This window comes from Apostichopus japonicus, chromosome 4 (assembly GCF_037975245.1).
Source record: "Apostichopus japonicus isolate 1M-3 chromosome 4, ASM3797524v1, whole genome shotgun sequence".
In the NCBI taxonomy this organism is placed as follows: Eukaryota; Metazoa; Echinodermata; class Holothuroidea; order Aspidochirotida; family Stichopodidae; genus Apostichopus; species Apostichopus japonicus.
The window spans coordinates 14650075-14672448 of NC_092564.1; the positions used below are offsets into that span (position 1 = coordinate 14650075).

Genomic DNA, 22374 nt, shown 5'->3' on the forward strand with positions numbered 1-22374 from the left:
GATGAGCGGACAGTGACCTAAAGAATGAAGATTAGGCTGTGATGATGCATTTGGAAAATCAATGTAAACCCCTTCTTTTCGCCCCATTTTCTTGTATCTTTTATTAAATTATATGTTTCCGACGTCGATTTCGTCGGCTTCAAACTTTGGCTACTGATACATCAATTAACCCGGCGCGAAGAAACGTGTAACGTTGTGAAAACTCATGCTATGACATTAAGTGGAAGTTGTCTCCATGTTACTTTCGACCTATGTCCTTTTGACCCAACAAGGGGCCCTGAAAGGGCAAAGAATAATGTGTTCCGTCACGATCGAATGTTTTTTGAACATCATATTTTCCTATCTAGTGGTTTTCATATACTAACCTTTAATTCTGTAAAAAAAAAATTAAAAAAAAAAAAAACTATGTTTGTCCTAAGCCGTCGGTAAATGGTCGCGTCAGGAAAATTGCACGGTATTCAGTTTTGGCCATAAATAACTGATCAATTGTACCTTGGTTTGTATAATCATATCAAGTATAGGCATAAATCATCAACATTCGGACCGTACTTGAAAACCTCCTGATCAAATCCACTGCCGCGGATAAAAACAACACCAAGGCCCGCCCCGCCATCTCAAAATGATAACGCAATATATTATGTATCACTAACACCGCAAACATGGAACCATCATAAAGTGCCTATATCATTACCATTCTCGCACAGCAGTGGCCGCTCTCAATTCGGCCCCCGTGGAGGGAAAAGTTTACAACCGGCCCGGGAAGCAAAAGACATCACTTGCACTGTGGATCCTTATACCGTGCACGGGCACTCCTGCACATTGTTAAGCCTATGCGTTATATGAGATTTTGGTTCTTTGCGGACCTCTGATCCATTCGTGAGAAGCGTACGTTATACAGTCACACAGTATACCATAATGCAAGACAGATCTTTTTCTCTTTTTAATGTCGACACCTGGAGCTAGCATTTTGGGGCCCACCATTTTCCAGCGGAAAGTTACTGGTTCTGTACACCGCCATACAGGTGAAGATTCTTCTGAAGAACTGGACATAATTTGGGTGCTGCAGGGTCATACTATAAGTGTCCCGCAAACATGTTTCTATCCCTTTTGAAAGGATAATCAATCATCCATCTTACCATGTTTTGTGTACTCCAGAGAAGTGCATTTATATTGCTAACTTTCGGTCTTTCAAATTTCTTTAGGGCAAACATTTCACTCTCTCCTTTTTTCCCTTTCGAATTAAATCTTATCTAGATCTGAAATGACGTAAAACCATCTGACGTAGACTGGGTAATCTCGAACAATCATTACGCCTTTTGGAACGGAACAAGAAAAGGAAAGGGGAGGGGGGGGGGATAATAAGCTTACTACTTGGAACAATGCCTTTATGGCAGAGTAAATGACGTCACGGGTACAAAACAGCAACATGGGATACGAAGAGAATAACTATACTCAAAAATAGATTTGAAAGAATTGAATTTATTTCCGTATATAGCTATAAATCATTGCGGTATCTTATATATCGGATGCAAATACATGAGTCAGAAAACGTAGTTTGAACATTCGTCGATTTTTAAAAGATGCAGGACATAGCAAGACAAATTTGATATGAAGTAGGTTAGATGGATACAACCCTACATAAATCGAACATTTTACCGGATATTGCACTAGGTTCGGATCAATAGATACGGTTCCTACGTCAGTAATGTTAATTACACTTAACCAAATCTGAGAGATGACCCACGTGACACTCATTGAATATCTGAGACTACATAGAATCGACCAATGAACAATGAGTATATATTTGCCCACCAGGCTAAATATTGAGTCGAACGGAAGAAAACAATTTGCTCGATAATGAAAGCTGCAAAGAGCTATTTTTTTATGAATATTCATTGTTGTTCTGATATGAACATTTTAGATAAAGTTTAATAAAAGGGCAAATATACGTTTCCCAACATAATGGAGACAATTTAAGCTTTACAAGAGCTGTTGGTTAATTAAACAGTATAAAGGTCATCTTAAAATCTCGATGAAATCTCCTCGCCGAATATCACATGTATGTTCACAAACATTCGGTTTGTCAGACTAAAACAGTTCGTTGTGTGTTTCACTGTAAACACTGCAAATTCTTACTTCCCTTACTAGCTTCACTACACTTATTGCAATTGTATGTAGGCTACGCATCGCCCCCAAAAGGTTGCAACCAAACTGTTAGTAAATATAGTTTGCTATATAATTTGGTGTAACTATTGTTATGCACCGATTTTTAGTCAAAATTAAACCATGTAAGCCAGTTGAAATAATTCACTATGAAATTTCTGTAGACGCAGCTTTACCCGTGCTGCATTTTTTTTTTCTTTTTCTTTTTTGAAATGGTACAAGCTATCATTTTTTCTCGAATTTTGACGCCTCATATGTGACATAAATGCAAACTTACAATTTATATGTGCATAAATGTAAATTGTTCTTCTTAACGGGAGGAAACTGCGTGACTTGAAATCAAATCATACAAAACCTATACTGCTGCAAACTTAACGTACTGTTCAATATGCCTACTATACGATAAGTTTACGTCCCGCATGTCCACATTTCCACGTGATTTTGAGTGTCCAATGATACAACTTTTAATGTTAACCCAAGATGAAGCCTTGCATGGGCAGGAAAACGTGACCAAGGGTGGTTATACAAGCAATACAATAGTACCTTATTTAGATACTTTAAAACCGACAATCGAAAACAATGGCAAAAAATATGATTGCATGCACATGAATATTGATGATAATAATTCAAAAAGAGCGAATTCATACAAAAACGCAATTTGGAAAAAAACACTATTCATTCTTTCAATGCGTTCGTAGTGGTAAACAAATATGGCAGTATATTCGCTCTTGCGTATCATTTGTTTTCGTCAAACATCACACACACGCTCACAAACATACACACATACTCACGGATACAGTAACACCAAGACAAGAGAGGGATAAAGTTTACACATAAATAATGACATGATTTTTAAAGTGATAAAAATGTCTCGCCAACACCTGTCATGACATCACGAGGTAAGCTCTTAGTATGCGTTTCATCCTGTTGTCATTCTACTGATTTTCCTCTTGGTCAGTATTAATTTACGGAACGATAAATCTAGGAAGGTCTCTGTCGCCCTCTACATTCTGAGTAGATAGTTGGAACGATAGGACAAAATATAAGAGAGTGAAACAAAATGCGACTACTACTACCGTCTGAATCAAGAAGAAATGATGGAAATGAGAAAACTAAATGTTGAAGGTCATCGTGACAGTAGTAATATATATACTGATTAAAGGTAAAATGATTTACAGAGTAACTAACTCACAAGCCTTTCTTTCGTGATACAGTAGAGAGTGTGTAGCAAGCAATGCGCGCCAACTTGGCATGCATACACTGGATTGTCTAAATCTGTATTGAGGGGCACGTTTAAGGCTGATGAAACAGCCCGTTTCATTCAATATCTCGTCACGTTAGTGTCGAAAAAACCTGACCACAAAAATAATGTGCATTGTGATCTGGTTGAACATTGTACAATCAACTTTAATTTATCTTCATCTAGTTCAAACGGGAGAACGTGGTTGACTGATAGCTGACATTTGACTTTAACAAACAGGTATATTATCACTATGGTGATTAATGTACACAACCGTTTCAAAAGGAAGAACAGTAGGAATGGGAAGCATGGTCTTAATGGCAAAGATGCCTCCACAGCATATTATGGACGAAGAACAGTACAACTCCCCCCTCCCCTCCCAGCTCCCCCTCCTTGTTTTTATAACTCATATTACGGTCCTGTTAGGATTACGTGCTGCTCATAAACGTGCCACTGTGTCGGGGGACAATACAACTGTACACACTGGACCCCATAGCGATTTGGCTATCGTGACGTCAGTTCTGTAATTATTACAACCATTGTTAACCTAACATTCCACCCTGTCAGGTCAGTGAGGTCACCAACCTTCCAGCAGAGAATAAAAAAAAAGTAAAACTTCTTGAAAGACAAAATTTTGAAAACATATTTTTTGTAAACAAATGGAAGTTAAAACAGAATAAATAAAGACGCGATAAGTTTTCTATAACGTTGAAGAAGGAAAAAAACAATCCTTTAAACTCCTTTCTTCATTTGCCGTCCTCCACTACTACGTCCAAAGAACAAAAAGAATAATAGCGCTAATACTACGCTCACACAGACTCCCGCAATTAGAAAGAATGGAGTCTGAGGTCCATCCTGTTCAACTTTAACTTCCAAATTTTCTTCTTTTTCTTCTCTTTCCTGTAAATGGATCGAAATGTGCAAAGTAAAAAAATCAATTGCAACTCCAGTGATGCGTTGTTTAAATTACACAAAAATGATAAATATAAAGTTGTAAAATATATATATATATATATATATATATATATATATATATACTTTCATGATTCATGTCAACATAATTGTGTAGCTCTATTCAAAATAATTACATCCAAATCTTAAATAATATCCATGCATTCCAGTTTTACCTCAATTATCGTCTTAACATTTTTTTTAAATATTCGACTCACTTGACTGAGAACCAGGGGCGCAACCGCCACTATTTGAACTGGAGGGGGGTGGGGCTAAGATATACGTCGTCCATGGGAGGGGCTAAGGAATTGGTGGCTCCTCCCAGTTTTAGAAATTTGGTAAAAGTAGAGACTGCTGTGATGCCAAATGGAGCTATATTTTGCAACTTTTGAAACAATTTTGAAGAATTTTCGACTGCTTAAGTCGTATACCGCACATACATGTTATATATTTATGAATTGTACGCCAGGATGTGTTTGTTGTTTGGGGGGGGGGGGGGCTAAGCCCTCTGATTCTATATCCCTCCCACGAAAGATACGCGGCTGCGTCACCTGTGGACAGCATCCTGATCGGATAAACAATGAAAATGGAACCCTTTCATACACAGTACATTACAAGTGTTAACACCCCAAACGAAAGAGAAAATTAAATCTAGACAGGAAATTAGCATACTACTTGAATGTTTTCAAGAGTCAAATTAGGCTGCACCCTTAATATTACATTTTGTGTGATAAGATGAAGTTAATTCAGTTTTAGGTACACGGTATTCAGTTGGAGGCGGACTATGGGGAGCATCCAGTTAGTATTCATGAGCCCATATTGTGAGCATGTATATACACATGGTAATTGGCCAAGGCTGGGCCAGTTAGAAAAGACGGGGGGGGGAGGGGGGAGCTCGAATAAAATACTTTTTTTCAAAAAGACCAATACTTTATAATAAATATCTGGATAAGTTGTGTTCAAGTCGAAGTGGCTCCTTTACATGTGCCCGTTTGTTTGTCACTAAAGACACTGCATTTTAGAGCAAGTTTCCTCGTTCTCTTATTTGATATCGTTAATCAGTTTTCTTGCTTTTTGACATCGCAGATTCTTTTGAAATGTTTTCATGTCACTTCTTTCAAAACATCAATCTGTAGGTATATATCCCATACAAGCCAAGTCAGTATACGTGTATAATTCGACTAATGGTAGACACTACGCCTGTTATTAACTGAACAATAACATGACGGAGGTGGGGGGGGGGGGTAGAAATTAAACTATAAGTTTAAAGAGAGTTCGCGTCGGAAATATTTAGTGACACTGTACCTTGTATATCAGATGTCAAGGTTAGACAGTGCAGATATACACATTGATTATTTAATTGATACAAAATCGAAAAAAACAAAAGCCCTTTTCTAATGAAAGAATTTGTCACAATTTGTGTTGCTTTCTTTTCTTTTAGCCAGGCCCAGGACATATCTTGAAGCAGTTAAAAATCCAAAGCAATTGTAACACTGTATAATGACAATCACTGTCGGGAAGCTGACATGAAATTCAACCCAGTTTATAAATTGACTGCATCTCCCTTCACGATGAGTTAAAAAAGAGAAACTTGCATCGGTAATATGCAAAAGAGGGTGATAGCTATCTGGAAAACCTACAACCCACTGTCTATGTCGAGTTATATAAATGGCCTACATTCAATGTGATTAGATCTATAGAAGTAAAAAAAAAGACAGACCAAACTTGATCAGAATTGGCTTTTAACACTTATTACATTGAGCCTCCGGTTTATTTGGTTAGTCTTTTTTTTTGGGCTTTCTTCCATGAAGGGCTCTTGATTTGCTATCTCAGCATGTCATCAACATTAAAGCTTTTGCAAAGTCAGACTGGTATGTGGGAGGCTTTCTACCTTGCTACAGGGACTTGGGGCAAAGAAAATATACTGAATCAGTAACAACCTACACCTAAACATGCCAGAATTTCCATAATAAACTGGACGAATGAAGTGAGAGAGAGGTGGAGTGAGAGAAGAAATTGAGGGACGTTTAAGGGTGTTGCTTCTATATTTGGGGGGGGTGGGGGGTAGGGGGACTTGATCTCTTTCTCTGATTTCTGGTATTGATAAGTAACAGGGGCAACCCCCAACATTATGCAACTCTCCTGTCAACTTCTTACTGACATAACATATAAGCACATAGCACGGCTTGTATTGCATCTATATATACGATCATCATACATGGAGTTATGAGAATTGCAGTTTCAGAAAGAAAAAAAAAGCCAACACCAAACCTGGTACTTGTGTACACACAGATTTCCATTGTCAAGAAACAAAACAAGAAGATTTACAAGTCATTTTACAACAGTTTCATCAGAAATAAGAAAGAACAGTTTGAGTTCATGTTTACTACACCACAAGACCAAGTGACTATTAAGAAACATTCTCCCAATAACTAGCCTATTAACCCCCCCCCCAAAAAAAAGGGGGTTTCTAGCAGGAAGGAAAAGAAAATTTTAGTAAAAATGCTATTAAGGGGGTGTGCACAGACAAAACAGCAAGTCGTACAAAAAGAGTTGGGTTGTATAATCGACTATGATTTAAGAGTGAGCATTAACAATGTGCACTATCTGAAATGTTTTGCAAACAAAATTTACTTTTAGAATGAGAGATATAATGTTAGTATGAATGAAAAATCATAGTAGCTGTGAGTTAAATCTCAATGAAGATAGCTGAGCCCCTAAAAATGTCATAAAAAAAGTCATCATGATAATAGCTAGGAATCCACAAAAGTGGGTAAAATGAGAAAAGATTGTTTGTAAAGATAAAGCAAAGATAAGTAAACAATAAACCATTTGACCCAACATCAGTCCAATTTATAATATCAAAAAAAACTTTCATTGATGGGACTTTTGAAAAATAGTTGCACCAAACCATAAAGAAAAATGGTTCTCTACTGTACTTTTTTAATATTTAGAAACCTGATTTTCTTTGTGTTTCTGTTGTTGGTAGTAAGCTATGCTAACCTTAAAAATCATCTTTTATATCCACATTGATCTAGTTTGAAAACGAAAGAGTTCAATATTAGGTAATTATCATAGTACAGTTTGGGTATATGAAATGAAGTTAAATAACAAAAGCAGTATTTGGTACATAAAACGCCATAGACCACTTTAACAATGCACAACCTGACGCCTAATCTCTAGCAACAATTACTTAGAAGAGTCTAAGGAGAACCCCTCTTACATTTAACATTATAGCACACAAAATAGGACATGTCATATTTGTAACTACGACAGAAGACAGGCTGAAATAAGATTGCTAGCACTCATCGGAAGGATGGAGTCTTTGTTGCGCATTTGAAGGTAAAGATATATATATTTAGAAAAGCCTAAAATACTTATAGGGCTAATTCTCTGAAAAACTGGTCACAGAAAAGGAAATCAAAACAAGATCTGTTTAAGATAGCATACAATGTCCTCCCCATTTGTCTCTATGCCCGGTGGATATTATTCTGTTGATGTCAGATGCAAGGCTTTCCTTCTCACATGAATGATGCACTTAAGAAGCTACAAATTATCTCATCATCATGATCGTCGTCATCATCATCATCGTCATCATCATCATCGTCATCACAAATGAGCTAGGATACCTGACAATCTATTGATTTACAGCTGATGTTACCTCTCATTTATCATATATGATACACTTGTTTCTTTGATTCAAGTATCTCATACCATCAGAGATACTGCGTTATTTGTCAGAGAAGATACCTCAAACACCGAAGGGAAATAGGACAATGACACAGTTCAATTTCCAAAAAAAAATTATGATGAAGAGCAAGCAATGCCAAAGAAATAAGAAAAAGAAAAAATAGAATAAGAAAAGAGCCATAAAGAGTGAGAATTGAAAACTGGAAATGAATGAGCGGCCCACTTACAAAGAGAGAAACGAACGAAACTCAATAATTATGACAACAGATCTGAGGCTTTCGCCTGTCTTTCAGTTCTGCAAGAATTATTCAAATGGGCTTCATAGTTTTGTGATGATTTATCCAATTATTGAGATATGAAATGGTAACATTTGTGGACAAAACAAAAACCAAATATGAAATCCTTCTCTGAAAGCCAGCAGCCCGGCTTTGAGGGCTCGTACGGTCCAACAAGTTATGAAACAAACACTTTCTCCCGACTTCATTTTGTATGACTTTGTACAGGATTTTAATGCTGAAGTCACTGGTTTTAATCCGGTCCTTGGCGTATATATATGTAATTCATACCTTTGCATTTGGGGGCGGGGAATGTGTCCCAATGTGTTTTAAAGTGAGACAAGTTGAGGAGGGCAGGCTGTTTACTGTAATTTCAAACCACCACCATGTGATGCTTCTGTTTACATCATTATGTACACCACCCCCACCCCCCTCCCCCACCCTGCAAGAGATTATACAAAACTGATTAAAGCTACAGATCTATGTACAGATTTTTATGTAGGGATCAAAACACTTTAATAGTTGATCCTTAACATTAACAACTTAGCAATTTCAAAAGTTTTGGAATAATAAATATATGAATATTTATATACATTTAATTTACAAAAGGAAAAATTTGAAGATTATCTCACTTTCTTTTGAGAGAAATAAAATACAAGAAAAAAACTCCCTTACATACTGATTAAAAATGATGATGGACATTTACAAAAATCATGGGCGGGGGGAATGGGTTTCACATGAAAAGTGACACAGAAGATATGGCAGACCAAATACAATACTGTAGGTCAACTTTCTGGGACCAAAAAAACTGATAATTGATACAATTATTAAGGTCAACCAACAACTATTCTTCATTTGCCAATAAAAACCAAAACTTGATGTCCTGTAATTATAACTTTTCCCTACACTTTCCACTACATCTCACTATTCATTGCAAGAAACCGCGCTTGCATATTAAAGTCATTAGTTAAGAAAACGGCTCAGATGAGGAATTTTTTCCTTTCCTTGTTTCCAAGACCACTCTTTAAACTTCCAAGAACTTTCAAGACCTGGAAAAGAGGTTTTTCTACTTCCCTTACTCTCTTCCACGAGTTATTCCAGTTTTTCCATGTTGATTGGTCGGTTCTTATGAAGAACAAAGTGACTCGCTGATAAGGAACGCGAATGCTCAGCGAAACTTTACTCCAAATTGTGCTGCCAAATAATACATTCATTCCTAACTGACACCAATCCTTCAATTGAGCCACACATATTCAATTCAGTAAAATGGAATATTTAGAACATTTCTATAAGCAGCTACATTATGTATGTGTAAGAAGCCAATTGGCAACTTACAATTCATATCAGGTGGCTACTCAGTTAACAGTCATAGCTCATTTTTACATGTACTGACTTTTGCAAGACCAATTTCAGATGAGTTAAACCGTGCATTTCTCTTCGATGACAAAACTCACCTTACTTTTATCCATCCAGGGCTCAAACACACAACAAAGCATCCATGTGCCTTTATTAACAATTGCCCCGCATTTTATCCCCTCGACCATAGCAATATGCGATAGGGCAAGTGCCCTGCACCTACACATGTACAACTGTCGCTCTTTCTTCTGACAAGAATTTATCTTTGAAACCAGCAATTTTCCAAATTAGATACTTCTTTAAGGAAACACAAAAATCTGCACTCAACAAAACGGATGTAACTAGACAGAGAGCTTTTTTTAAGAACGATACTCGTTAATATGTTTTTTTTTTCTTTCTTTCTAGATAGAATGGAAGTTTTAAAGTCACCCACCTTATGACTGACTCTTCAGCTTTGCCTTTTGGTCAGAGTTATGAAAGGAAGACAGATGAAAACAAGGCGAGAATGGGAATGTAGATAGAACGGTACGGTAGGTAGGTAGTCTTCTAAAAAAGTTGATGAAATAAAATGAATCAATTGGCTTTCTTTGATGATGATTTGCTGCCTCTTAGAAAGAACAGGAGGAGAAGAAGGACAACGATGAGGAAAAAAGCAGCCAAGCCGAGAATTGTCAGAGGCAGACCAGAGGAGGATGCTCGGTTAACGAACAGCTGACAGAAGAAAAGAGAGAGAAGGAAGAATGCGATAAATAAAATGATAAAATTATGAAAGTGTAAGAATACTTGGATGACAAATAAAAAAAAATTTAAAAAAAAATTAAAATGAGTTACCACTGGCTCATCCCTGGGAAGTTCCTGATTATTCTCAATAGGCTAAAACAATAGAAAAGAAACACCACATGACCACCGTTTTACTATAAGCTGTGATAAAGGGTTAAAATTAATTTTGCTACATATGAACAAAACAGGAAACTCAGGACAGGAGTTTAGAAGACAAGCTAAGAAACGGTAAAATAAACTCACAGACATGACATTTTGTTTTTCTGTTGAAATAAAAACTCTGTAAAGCTATTCCGTGTGTGTAATTAATGCAGTTTGAAATGGGAGCTTCTATTAAACTACAGGAATGAAATACAAAGTGATTGATCCTTGAATTTATTCAACACAATATTACAATATTACTATCTTTGTATCTCTTGTGAAAGTTTTCTTTTTGCATGCTGGCCTTCAAATTCAGCTCTATCTTTGAAAGTGGATTGCTTTACTAAATGTTCAACAAAAAAATCTTGTTGCACATATGTAAGAGATCAAAAAATAAAAATAAACAATTTGACATGGTAATTTGTGAGAATCAAAGAAGGTTTTTAAAAAAATATTTGGAATTGTACAAATGAATAAACTTCTTTATTTAGGGAAGCCAAAGGCTTTATCACCTGTCTGCAGGATAAAACAGTCAACTTCAGAGAAGAACATTTCTTCCATCTCTTTATGTATTGCCCTCCTTTTAATCAGCATGCACTTCTCTAAATCTCCTGAACGAATGCCATGCAAATAAAGCCGAGACTTCCCATAAATATATATTCCATCTGTTAAAACTGTGTTCAAGTGAGCTTGAATGTGTTAAAACTGTGTTCAATAAAGCTTGAATGTGTTTAAGAATGATGTTGGCAAAAGCATCAATAGCACATTGCCAGAGCATGATATGAAAATATTTACTATTCATTCCCTAGCTGTCTTTACACACTTCTTGAGTGTAAAGTAAAAAATCTGGAGGTTGACTAGAATTTGATAATCCCATCAACAAAAATTTGGTTCTAACGGATTCACTTTTTGTTTCCAAAACTGTCTATTTTAAGCACCATGAAGAGGGTTTATATGAAATGTGATGTACCTACAGGTGCAAACAAAGTAGCCTACAAAACACTATGTAAGAGAATTCAACCACATTCAAAAATATTTTTGGCCACTTTCATGATAATCAAATGACATTTCCTCTGAGCCTGTAAAAATATGCGCTTTGGTGTAATTTGACTTTGTATTTCTTACGGGAGCAAAAACTGGGTCAGTCCATGCAACAGTTCATCGAAGGAAAGAAACTTCCATTTAATACGATGTGGATGAATGCACAGCATGAGAGTAAATTTCATCACACAAACCTTTTCTCTAATGTAGTGACTCTAAAGTAGTGACTCAAAACAGAATTTCGTTCAATGCATTGCGAGCAATTTCCACGCAATGTGGTTGATCGAAGACGACATTAATTCAATGTGGTTCAAGCAAAAACAATGGTCTTTAAATGTTGGTCCAACAAACAAAACTAACAATGACCAACATGTAGACTGTAGGAGAGATGTGTAAGTGTGATGGTGAATAGAAAACTAACTACAGTGGAATCACACCAATTTATCCTTTTACCTAATTGGCCGTATTTAGTTACAATGCAATATAGATTTGATCTAAACCGCTAGTCGTCCGGCCAGACAACCTCCTGGTTATGGTTGTCCGACCACAGAAATTTGGTAAACTCGGAGGACCATTAAAAACTTGGCCCATGTGTGGCAACAGATACAGTAGATGTTTGATGTTAAAGTTTCAAAATAGATTCGTGGTGTTCCTCTGAGCCATGCTTTATCTCAGCGGAAAAATAATTTAACAAAAATTCAAACAAAGAAACAAAAGCAATAAATCTACGCAAGTTACCTTAATTTCTTCTGCAATCTGCTCTGTAACCTTGTCACTGCAACAGTAAAGGGATAGAGAGAGAAATATTGTATTTTCAGTTATTTTTGTTTTCAACATTTTTTTTTCGTACCTCTGATATATGTCAGGAGGCCACAAAACAAGGTATGGGGAGGTAAACTTATTCAGTACCACTTGTGAGAGATCAAAAATTGAAGCATCATTGTGAATGATAGTTATATGTTTGCAATATAATACACAGTAGCATGTTACACATTATATTTCAAGGAAACTATGTAACATTTTGCCAAGGAAAGTTGCAAAACTTGGTAATTTAGGTCAAGATAAAACCTCCCAGGAGATGGTAACGTATAATTTTGTGGGAGCGAATGACAGTTGTGAAGATGATGACAACAATGGGCATCCCAGAGGAATACTAATAGCACTCTTGGAATGGCAATTGGATATCCAAAACCTAAAAAGAGACTATGTGGAGGTGGGGGGGGGGGGGGGAATCATGAACTAGCCTAAATTCAACGGCATGTTACCCCTAATGATAATGGAATTTCCAGCTTTTCATCAAATAATTCGGTGGAGTGATATTTCGATGACATAAATCTGTCTTGCTGGCGGCAATGTACTCAGTTAGCTTGATCAAAGAGGAAGTGATGTTAAAAATGGTTAGGTGTGAAAGAAAGAAAAAAATTCTGTGTTTGGATGTGAGAACTTGCCAAAAGGCGATGCTATCATGACACGGATGCTGTATATGTGTGGCTACGCATGTATATTACACGTGTGTTACGTGTATGTTACGTATATATGTGTATTTATTAACATAATTATGTGTATATTACATATATATTACGTGCATATAGTCTGTGTATATAATTTCTTCTATGTTACATTATGTGTGGATATATGTGTAGATATTATGTATATATTACGTGTATATTGCGTGTATATATTATGTGTAGATATTACGTATATATTATGTGTATATTGCGTGTATATAGTACGTGTAGATATTACGTATATATTACATGTGTATATTACGTGTATATATTATGTGTATATTACATGTGTATATTACATGTTTATATTACATGTTTATATTATGTGCATATCACCTGTGTATATATTTCGTGTATATTACGGGTTAATTGACTTACAATGGCGTCTTGGGAGGCTCCACCGGATCTGCTCGCGAGTGTTGATAAGCGCCAGATGCAAAAGCCAACAAGTTTGAAAACTCGGTGTCAGGCAGGTGGTAATCGTACTTGTTTCCGTGCCTAAAGCTGATGGAAATGCAATTGGAAAATTGTGAAAACTTCAATCGTCTGCATCTGATAACAGTGCAGCTGTATAGAAGAGAATCGAAATTGGTTCCTCGGATCATGAAAGAACTCGTTACGACAGAATTGGTAATATAAAAAAAATAAAAATTCACTGCACCTGACAGTGCTATTTGTTTACATTATAAACTTAATTATCTGTAACATAAGGATATAAATACTGAGAATAAAGACACTTTTTTTTTTACTTTTTGAAAGAAAATTGTGCCAAAATCTTTCGCCTTGACTAATCATATTCTTTTACATAAAAGTCAAAAGAGTGGTACGAAAAAGTCTGATAGTGATTGTCAAGAATGTTTCAAATGACTCAGCCATCTCTTTATTCTAAGTTAACCACCCTGTAACATCCTGGGTCCATCACTTCAGAGAAGACAACAAACAGTAGAGAAAATGTTAGGATCCATCGCAAAAGCGCATACGCCAGCCCAGCCAGTAACAAAAGCACATATGCTAGCCCCACCAGAAACAAATTTAATGATACAGCAAATGAGACGAATAGTTTGAAGATTCAAATATAAATTACTAAGGGCGTTGAGGCAAAGTCAAAAGCAGACGAGGCTATTTTTAGGGATCAAACCTTTTCTTTGCATAGAAAAAGTTGGTCAATTTCCTCGACTTTATAACACGCTTGATCTGTTTTGATTCAGATTTCAAAAACAAGTCTAGCCTTCCTCTGGAGCCGACTTAGCTTTAGCTAATCAATTAGTATTTATAGTCATCATTAGTATGGTAATGGTCTGAAAAATGCATTGACAAAAAAAGTACTACTTCCTAACCCTTTTCACCAATGTTTACTGAAGCATACACACTCAATGAGGACACCTACAGTATAACAGCCCTGTATGACAGTGTATGCTGTAACCCCTATAGTTAAATTCTGGTGAGGGGAGGCAGGGGGTGAGGGGATGCCAAATGGCAATGCGACCCAAGATGGCATGCTGTAGCCATAAGTTTCCACCACAGTCTGATTTATATCGTAAAGTTTATCTCAAACTTCCTATGACACAGCTTCTTGGGTACTGAACTTCTTATCGCAGTGGACCCGGTACCTCTAGGCTTACCTGTAATATATCCCCACATATGGTCTGAATGCAAGGTGAAAAGACCGGAAATCTACTGTCAAGAAATTTCTAGACGTTTTGCTATAACTTCCTCAAAGGAAAGAACTCAATACTGGACAGCTTTACGCTTTGTATTGCAAATAATTGATCATTGATTCTTACCGATAAACAGATATTTAGTTGCTTTTTCCAACTAACAGTGTTGTAAACCTATTGTAAACTTAACTACCTCGACCAATTAACTGTGACACAGTTATGAGAACAAGACTAAAATGCTGCAAATTTTTATCTACTGTACTGTAGGTTGTTGCTACTCAGATCTTCTGATCACTAATGAGGGTGATGTTTCATAAAAGTTATTTCCCTCTGTATTTTTCGTTGGGTTTTCTACTTCAATCTATTTAAAGATCTCTAGCAATTGCAAACATCATACTGTATATTCTTGTTTTGCGACATGAAGGATCATTGTGCTACAAAACTTATGTAATTCATGTATGTGGCAAACTCTTGACAGAGAAATGTCATACTCTTGACAGAGATACGTCATACTCTTGACAGAGATACTGATACGTCATACTTTTGACAGAGATACGTCATACTCTTGACAGAGGTATGACTTTCCCTCCCCCCCTCACCCACACAAAAATAATATAAAAATACATATCCACATGAAGCAAGTCGCTGACAATATAAGCCTAATAACTGATGAACAATGAGCATACAGTAGCAGAATTGTATGGCTTTTAAAGGAACTTACTAAAGTATTTCTGTTGATTTCTTTAAGTGGAACCTTTCCTTTAGTTCAGGATTATGGTTTATATCAATCCATGCTGCATTGACCTTATTTAAAAGTCTGCAATGAAAAAAAAAGAAATGACAACATGATATGTATGTTTCAAAGTGTACAAATCTAGCTCACTTGCTGTCATGTTCCTGTCATTGTGATCATGCTCATCATCATGATAATCATCATGGTCATGATCATGATCATGATCATCATGATGATGATGATCATCATCATCGTCATCGTCATCATCATCATTATCATCATCATCATCATCATCATCATCATCATCATCATCATCATCATCATCATCATCATCATCATCATCATCATCATCATCATCATCATCATCATCATCATCATCATCATCATCATCATCATCATCATCATCATCATCATCATCATCATCATCATCATCATCATCATCATCATCATCATCATCATCATCATCATCATCATCATCATCATCATCATCATCATCATCATCATCATCATCATCATCATCATCATCATCATCATCATCATCATCGTTGTATTGCCCAATTGGTAAAGCAAAGTTGTATTCATGAAGTTACATGGTTTTGTTTCTTTTTTAAAAGATGTTTACATCCATGCTTGTAATCAGTTTTCTGTAAACTTTTGATTAATACATATCTGCAGAAAAAAAAAGTCTCTTGCTATCCCTGTGGTATGTGACTGGCTTTTAGTAGAAACATATGACAGCTGGACATTTTACACGATATAACACATAAGCTCACTATCCCAATCTCATTCTAGGCTTCTAGCCAATTTCTTTTCACTTGTTCAAAATCAGCATTTGTGTTAATCATCTCTTTAATTTTCAAATTACATTTTACAAGGAGTTAATATTTAGTTGCAACAATGGCTTTGTAGACAGTATGTTAAGACCTGCAACATTTGCTAAGGCTAATGAGGATGATATATATATATCTATATATTATGAAGTCATCTGTGTAACACATTTGAAGTTTTATGAACAATGCCTTACAAGCTCAATTGCGTGGCTTTTATAATTACACTTAATGGAGAACATTTCCTAAAGACAGAGAAAATTATTCACAGGCAGAATTGTGACTTAAAATATCTTCATAAAACTGAAATCAACAATAAGTAAAAATAATAGTCAGACGGTTTATAATCTAAGCTTGAGTTTATCTAGTAAATCAACCAAAATCAACTGCATTTTACTCCGAATGTTTGAAAGGCTCCAAAAATGTGGCAACGGTATTTCTGGATTTCAGAATGATAGTACCAAAAAGCAGGATAAATTTTCAAACAGTGTTATGACTTCATATTAGAGAGCAAACAATTTCTCATATTACATCTGTGATATTTGGCAGAAATGTAATTTACATCTGAATCAAACTTTGATATGTTTGTTGAATCATAAATCTATAAGATACACAAGTGTCCACCAATCCAAATACCCTCTGCCCCCCCGCCCACCCAAATCCTTTTCCATTAAATAATATTCATGTAGTATTACTTTGGCAGCAGGTTACCCCTGCAGTATACACAGATACATTTATCTTGGCTTATTTATTCATATCAATAAATGGCTTTTAATGTAAGCACTCAAACCAGTGAAACCACAAAACCTAACTTGTTGTGGGGAAGCTGGTTGCCTTTTAACCATATCTATATAACTATCTCCCACTTTGAACTTGAAGCACTTAACTTGCATAGCAATGTTGTCTATTAAAGATATATCTTTGGTTGCAAAAAAGTCACATGTAGGGTTTAATATGGATTGGAGGGCGCTGTCATGTAGGTTCTATCTAGTTCTGCAAAACTTGACAAGCTGCTGTCTCTTAAACCACTGAGAATTCCTTTGAGGAATCTCTGAAGGTAACTTTTTGGTGACATTTTTTAGCCCACCCTTCGTTTGGCAACATTACACGTCTGATCATGAACCAATTAGAAAGTTTCTTTGAGGTTTTTTTCTCAATCTCATACGCTAAATTGAGCTTAAGCTGTGAGCGTCAGTTAACATTGTATCAAAGTCTCAGAAATATATTGGACTTAAACCTGCGATTCCTAGTTGATCATTAGTGGTATATACAATTACATGAAATGTTGATGTTCAAATAATGTTGACAATTATCAGGCTTTTTCACAAAGACATTCAGCATTTGTAGAGACATTGATATATTAACATACTAGCAGTGTGTGTAATATTTGATGATGACAGTTAAATGCATCTAGCTTCTCTTAATCACCGAAAACACGCTTCCATATTTAAACAAATAGCACTTACTTCAGAGCAACATGCTCCAATGATGCTAACAGTATGGTGCAATCTGCATGGGCTTTGATACAGCTGAACAAGAAAAACAGAAAAAGAAACATCTTTAACGTGAACGACAGAAAATTATACAAACAATTTATATACAATGAATGACCAAAAAAAAATACTAGAAAATAAAATAAGTTGGATAGCCCTTAGTAGATTTAAAAAATGCTTCAAATATGATTTAAGGGCTGTATTCAGACCTTTATCAATATTAATAGTTAGGGTTGTAAGGATCTTTTCTGGTTGTCCCATGGACACCCAGAACTTATTTTTTATTTGTCCAAACAGCGAAATTTGGTTGTCCGAAAAATAACGAAAGAAGAATAACCAAGATGTACACTTTAAGGGAGATGCGTAGGCCCCCCAACTAGGTTTAGTAAATAGACCACCACCTGTGGCCATTTAAAACTTCCCTTACATTAGATCATAGTCCTACGACTATTTTTGTTTTATTTTCAGTATCTCCATAGTGACAGAGATTGATACCAAGTTATCATTAAATGATATATTTGGGGCGATCTATATTATAATGCAGTCTGAATTGGATGTAACCTAATATTTTTATTCGTCTCTTGGAGGACCACCAATGCTGCTTGGTTTAAATTTGGTCATCTCGGGCACAAGAGGCTACCGGTTAAAATTTGCCCTGTTAGTAAAAATCATTAATCAAAATCGAATCAACCAAAAGAGCAACTTTGACTCTAAACGATTCAGTACAGATTTCACATTTTAAATAACAGCAACAGAACTGTTCCATTGATTGCACGTTACTATTAATTTTTTTTTATTTAAGTGAGTGAGCTCAATTTCCATTTTTTTTTTTGCAGTTGCAGTTGCCATCCTTCTCTCAATGAATGATTGAGGAATGAACATGTATGCAGATGGCCAATTATGGTAACTAGGAAGTGCTTACAAGACCACCATCCAGTCTCCAGTTGTGGCTCCTGAAGATGCTTGAGTGTGATGTTCAAAGGTATCATCATGCAGTTCTGTTGTGAGCACTTCATGACTGTCCACAACCCATTCTATGATATCTTCTGCTACCGGGACCCCTAAAAATATTAAAGAAAGTGCCTTGTTGTTAACATGAAATACTTCACCTCTGAAAGAAAATCTGACTTTCATAAACTTCAGTTTATAATTAAACAAATTTAACTATCATAAACTTGCATTGGGCATTTAAATTTTAGAAGATTTTATACTTTGCCACAGTTTAAGTACTTTATTCAAAGGTTCAATAGGGAAGAAATTTCACAAGGTTTGCCACATATTGAGAACTGTCATTGTTCATAACAAACCATACGTAACAAACCATACATTTTTTCTTGACATGGTTATCATACCTCTGTACATGTACAGTACACTGTCGTGCAGTGTAGAATCAAGAAGCAGTTCTCATTGTTAAATCAAATATGACAACAAAACAAAACTTAATACCATGTACAGTAAATGCATGAAAGTTTAAACCATAACCTAATGTACACATCTCACTCTGGAGGTGAAATGTGGCGGCTACCACTTCTCTTCCCTTTCCGCCTGTCTTGGCTGCATTGATCACTGGCTTGAGATTGTGTGTCCCAAATTGTTTATAAAATAGTTGTTGTTGGTGCAAATGAATTATGTGGAGGTGCTATTTAAGTGCCGCATAAGGACTCCAATTGTTCTTGGTCATTACGTGGCGATAACTTTGTGTTCACATAATGATTTAGGTTAGCATAATAATGCATTTTTGTCGGTTTTGGCGTTCCATACCAAACAGTCATAGTCATTGATTACATAGCTTCAGGTTTAAGGGAAAATTAATCCCTAAAAATGCTGTCAGCTTTCAATTACCTAGATGTAGGAGATGCAGTTTTTCACCAGTCACTTGACAGCTGAATTGAGGCAGTACACTATACTATTTAATTTCCAAAGTCAAGTTAATTGACTCCAGCCATTGATAAAATTATCTCTTTTCAGGATTAACTCCATGTACTATAAATACAGTTTGTGTCACTGTACTGTTCACATGCAGTGACTGGAGTTATGCTTTGCTAAAACACTACTTGAGGAAGTGAAGCCATTGTATTTTATTGAAGATGATGATGCAGATGACTTCACAGAAATACTGTACCATGAAAGAGTAATATGTACACCGTGCATATGAACATCACGCACAACCTTAAAAACGCTGGCCCTACAGCCACCATCTCACCATCAAAAAAGGTTGGTATTCCATAGCGAAAATACAGCAAAGATGGAACTCTTTTGACCGACAGTCCTTGCATGACCATTTTGCTATTGCAGTCGAACATTTTTATCTCAGCATCCCGCAAGGTCTCCTCAACTCTATTGAAATCGGCCATGTACTCTTCACATCTCGCACAACCTTCACCGTCTGCAAGAGAAAGTAAAGAAAATCATTAAAAAATATATCATCGCAGAAGTTTCATTTTTCACTCACCTCGATTGATATGCATGATATATCAACAACAACAAAATAGACAATTCATTAATAATCTAGCTCCCTCTCAGTATCATGGATGACCCTACTTCTTTAGGATTTTGGAGAAGGGACTTTGTGAACACATTTCGATGATGCTCTCAGTAAATATCTGCGAGGTCAGTTATATTATGATGAGATGCAGTATTTTTTTAATGACAGCCCTATATTCCCTCCCCCCCCCCCCCTTACCTCACTCTGCCCACATGTTAACTACTTTAATCATGATATCCAAGTGTGAAGGATTGGGATGCCTTTATTTTCTTCTGAAGATTTATTGCCAAAAAAATTCTAAGAAATATTTCCAGTTTCCAAAAGAATTAAGAAGATTTCATTTTTGTATCTGATACACACTACTCAAACCTGTATCTGTGGAGATCGAATCTATATTAATAATTTACATTAACTGCATGAATAGAGAGTAATAGTTGTAACATTAAAAAATGTTGAAGTCCACTGAGCTTCTGTCCTGGTGTGGAGGTGAATTTAGGTCACTTTGATGACTGAGTATGGTTTGTTTTAAGCATACGACTGCACCTTGGGTTGCATATATTTCAATTTTTGTAACCTGAAGAGCCTGGGACTTTAAAGCAAATCTTTACACTGATTTGTAACTTAACATACATGTATTTCACATGGCAGCCTTGACAGACCATGTATTGTTACTATAGGAAATATTTTGACCTAGCTTACCAAGGTGTCTATTTAAACATATTCCCTAACTAAAGCATGACTTCAAACTGCACTGCATCTGCAGCAATTTCGAATTATTTCACTCAGATCAAGTGGCTGTAGCTAGTTTACAGCACATACATATGTACTTGTATTACGTTGGCCTAGCTTACGTGTCAATAATTTACTGAATACCAATAACGTCGTCTGCAACGTAAACCTATGCTAGCCTAAGCTTGCGATAGGTTCAACAATGAACGACCCCGATTGACTTACAGAAGTTCACTAGGAATCTGTCACCAGAGTCTCGATGAATAACAAAATTTTCGTTAGTGATATGTTCTCTGTGATGGTTATCTGCTGGTTTACTCTGGTCACATTGCACGAAATGAAAAAAATAAAAAAAGACACAGGTTAATGTCAACTTGGAGAAAGCCATGTTTGCGTGGTTTACGAGAACGGTTTGAAGCCAGCAGCCATTTAAGAGCAGTCACTAACAGCAGACAATAACAACAGCTATTAGTGTATACCTTAGCGTTGCGCACGGTTTTGGCCACTGTGGTTAGTTGACAAAAGACATGAACGGCCTTAATACAGATCCTTACTGGATTAGAGATCCCTAGCAGCCATTAGGAGCAGGAAAATTACCATAAACAATTTCAAATGCGAAAACATCCTAAATTCGAGGGCAAAGCCTCAAACATATGGATTTTTCAAAATTACATAATTCGAGTTATAGAGGGATAAACAAGTTTATTCTATATCAGACTTGGCATTAGAAGTTTTGTTATCGATAGTGGACTTAATACCACGTAAAAGAGGAGGGTTTTGTCTCGTGTCTGGTACTATTTAGGCCCTTAAATCCCCCATGACTCGAATTATTTCATTTGAAACATAGGTGAATATTTAAGAGGCTTATTGCACGACTTCAGGAATGTTTTCGAATTTGAAATAGCGGTAACTTTAATATTCATGATCAATTTTGGTCAAGAAATAAGTTTTGCTACCGACAGTGGACCTATAACACGTGAAATTTTGTATAGTATCTTGTCTATTACTATTCAATACCATCTTAGCTCGAATTATTTGAATAAAAGTTAATAATTAAAATCAACAGCTGTTTGCGTAATAAGTTGCACATTTGCCTGTGAGGCCGCTGGTGTGGTAACCCGTATGTGTGTCTGAATGTCCTTTTCGTTATTGTCTTTGTTAGTGGCTGCTGCTGTAGTCTGCTACTAATGGGCTGCTAGCTTCCGACAGGCGTCTACGAGGTACGTGAAGAGTGAATCCGAAGTGGCCAGAAATAGATGATTGGGATAGTCTAGAAAACGTTCCTCTGACGATATCGTTAAAAA

The 22374-nt window shown here is 36.1% G+C and overlaps 1 protein-coding gene across 2 annotated transcripts; it reads right to left on the reverse strand.

Moving 5' to 3' along the window:
- Nucleotides 1-1459: 1459 nt before the first annotated feature.
- LOC139966537 (protein disulfide-isomerase A5-like) lies at nucleotides 1460-21515 on the reverse strand. Of its 2 annotated transcripts, none has more exons than XM_071969658.1 (9): nucleotides 21296-21515; nucleotides 20060-20242; nucleotides 18779-18917; nucleotides 17830-17892; nucleotides 15525-15620; nucleotides 13524-13649; nucleotides 12376-12412; nucleotides 10507-10548; nucleotides 1460-4303 (listed from the first exon to the last, which is right to left on the reverse strand). In XM_071969658.1, the coding sequence occupies exons 1-9, from the start codon at nucleotides 21456-21458 to the stop codon at nucleotides 4136-4138; spliced, it is 1017 nt and encodes a 338-aa protein (XP_071825759.1). In that variant the 5' UTR covers nucleotides 21459-21515; the 3' UTR covers nucleotides 1460-4135. The 2 variants fall into 2 exon arrangements, 1 of the variants encoding a protein (XP_071825759.1); XR_011792689.1 differs by lacking the exon at nucleotides 10507-10548 and adding an exon at nucleotides 10109-10386 and having other exon boundaries at nucleotides 4166-4303; nucleotides 21296-21514.
- Nucleotides 21516-22374: the final 859 nt, after the last annotated feature.